We start from the raw sequence: 2,641 nt of genomic DNA on the forward strand, positions 1-2,641 counted from the left end.
TCTTGGATTTACTACCTGTCATGATTTGGGCCGGTGTCAGGGATTTCCACACTTCTTCAGAAGCGATGGACAAACGTAAACTAAATGAAATTTCTATACAGAAACTTTATTATTTTTTTGTTTGGTGTGAAACAAATTATATTAACAGCAGGATAATGATATAATGTTGATGCTGTGAATAAGTCAGTTTTACCAAACGAACTCCAGTGTTTTTGATATAAATATTACATACGAATATGTTTGTTTGTTTGTTTTTGAATTTCGCGCAAAGCTACACGAGGGCTATCTGCGCTAGCCGTCCCTAATTTAGCAGTGTAAGACTAGAGGGAAGGCAGCTAGCCATCACCACCCACCGCCAACTCTTGGGCTACTCTTTTACCAGAGAATAGTGGGATTGAACGTCACATTATAACGCTCCCACGGCTGAAAGGTCGAGTATGTTTTGGTGTGACGAGGATTCGAACCCGCGACCCTCAGATTGCGAGTCGAGCGCTCTAACCACCTGGCCATGCCGGGCCTGGCTAAATGAAGCAGTCTAAATTTGCCAACCAAAATAGGGATTGAAAATCCTTTTGTAAAACTATCCAACTAGTATCACTTTATTCCTTATGTCTTATACCAATTGTACTTAAAATCAATGATCCCTACTTTTCGTTAAAAGTTTAATTTTTTCCCTATTAATTCATACTGGATCCTTTGAATCAATTCTCAGGTTGTTGTGTATTGTACTATTTAGACTGGATCACATCACTGTACTTTTTTTTACTATAATCTGTGATCCACACTTCTATAGACTTAATGAGATAGGCTGTTTTGAATGATAAGATGTGTGAATAGTTCTTTCTTCTATCATTCTTATGCTAACAGGATTCAACAAGCAGCGGATATGGTAGCAACTCCTCTGTTGACAGTGTAACAAAGTGGAAATTAACTGGTCTGAATAACTTGGGGAATACCGTAAGTTTATCTCAAATATTACCACATAAAATAAAACTTAGTTTGGTGTGTGTTGAAGTTGTCGCAAAACAGTACTCTGCAAGTTCGGGTCATGGGTGTGTTACAAGAGTGACCTTCAGATCCCACTATTCAATTAGAGTCTCCCCCCAGTTGGCTCAGTGGTAAGTCTGAGGGCTAATTACACTAAAAAACCGGGTTTCGATACCCGAGGTGAGCACAGCACAAATAGCAAATTGTTTAGCTATGTGCTTAACAATAAATGAATCTATTTGAGTAGGCCAAGAGTCGGCGGTGGGTGCTTTTGACTAGCTGTATTCCCTTAGTTTATCAGTTTAAAATTAGGTACGACTAGTGCAGATATTCCTTGCGTATCTTTGCGCGAATATTAAAAAAAAAACCAGACAAACACTTAAGTTTTTATCATAGACAGCATGGATGGAGAGTCGCGAATCATACACTTTAAGATTCACAATTCGGTAAGCTAACCGCTATTTTACATATCTTAAACAACAAAGTCTTGCAAAGGTGGTCAATAAGCCTGATGAATAGCTAATAATATTCGCTGTATTTTTCACTTGGATATAATCTAAACCGCTGTTCTCGACTTTTTCAAAAAGCACAATAACGTTTAAATTTAACAAAACATTTTTTGGTTATCTTTAAAGAAAGCAATGTTTTCCTAATTAAATGTGGTAATACGTTTTGTTCTAAATATATCAAATTTTGAAATTTTAAGTTTCGTTTTAAATATCAGTCTAGCAGTCATACTGTACAATTTGTTTGCAGTTAAGAACAAAATTACACAATGGGATATTATTGAAACTAGCGTTGTAACTCCGCAGACTTACCGCTGTGCCACTGGGGGGGGGGGGGGCGGCACAATGCTATACAAGGGCAACGTAGACACAGCAGATAGCTCGACGTGGCTTCGCTATAAGAAAAACATAAGCACACTCAAATTACCGGCTGAAGCGATAAGCTAGAGGAAAGGCAGAAAGTCAGTGTCACCCATCGCCAACTCTTGGGCCACTCTTTACTAATGAAAAGTACGATTGTCCATGACATTATAAAGCCCTAACGGCTGAAAGAAGATTGTTTTTTGTTTTGTTTTTTGTAATTAAGCACAAAGCTACACAATGGGCTATCTGTGATTTGCCCACCACGGGTATCGAAACCCGGATTCTAGCGTTGTAAGTCCGCAGACATACCGCTGTGCCACTGGGGGGTGGGTGAAAGACGAAAGCCCAAAAGTTTTACTTTATCTTGATTGTTATAAAACGTCACCAAACAATGAAAAAACTACAGTGTAAAATAACAATGCACTCTGTAGATGTTTTAGCTTTGGCTGTCAAAAAATATACAATAATTTAATTACAATTGACAATTCATCCAACAAAGATTTTTTTTTTTCGAACAGTGTTTCATAAATGCAGTAGTACAGTGTTTACGCTACACAGATCCACTGCGAGACTACCTTCTCCATGGCAACTATGAAGATGATATCAACACTTCCACTAGTAGTATGAAAGGAGAATTGGTAAAAGGTGAGAAAAGCAGTATTTATTTTATTAGGAAATATTAGCTTACGACGAAAATAATTAAGGAAAAGCTGACTACTGATTAATTGATTGTTTGTTTGTGTCACAATTTCACACAAAGCTGTACAAGGGCTATCTGTGCTCTG

General features: G+C 37.8%; 1 protein-coding gene across 1 annotated transcript in view; it reads left to right on the forward strand.

Annotated features, from left to right (window-relative positions):
- Positions 1-867: 867 nt before the first annotated feature.
- LOC106473954 (ubiquitin carboxyl-terminal hydrolase 2-like) overlaps positions 868-2,641 on the forward strand; it is a gene marked incomplete at its 5' end in the record, with an annotated part of 17,333 nt that continues 15,559 nt past the window's right edge. Inside the window, 2 exons of the mRNA XM_013934644.1 lie at positions 868-957; positions 2,375-2,501. Coding sequence (XP_013790098.1) covers positions 868-957; positions 2,375-2,501 — 217 coding nt within the window. The remainder of the gene's footprint in view (positions 958-2,374; positions 2,502-2,641) is intronic.

Source organism: Limulus polyphemus, unplaced genomic scaffold (genome assembly GCF_000517525.1).
Source record: "Limulus polyphemus unplaced genomic scaffold, Limulus_polyphemus-2.1.2 Scaffold6670, whole genome shotgun sequence".
NCBI lineage: Eukaryota > Metazoa > Arthropoda > Merostomata > Xiphosura > Limulidae > Limulus > Limulus polyphemus.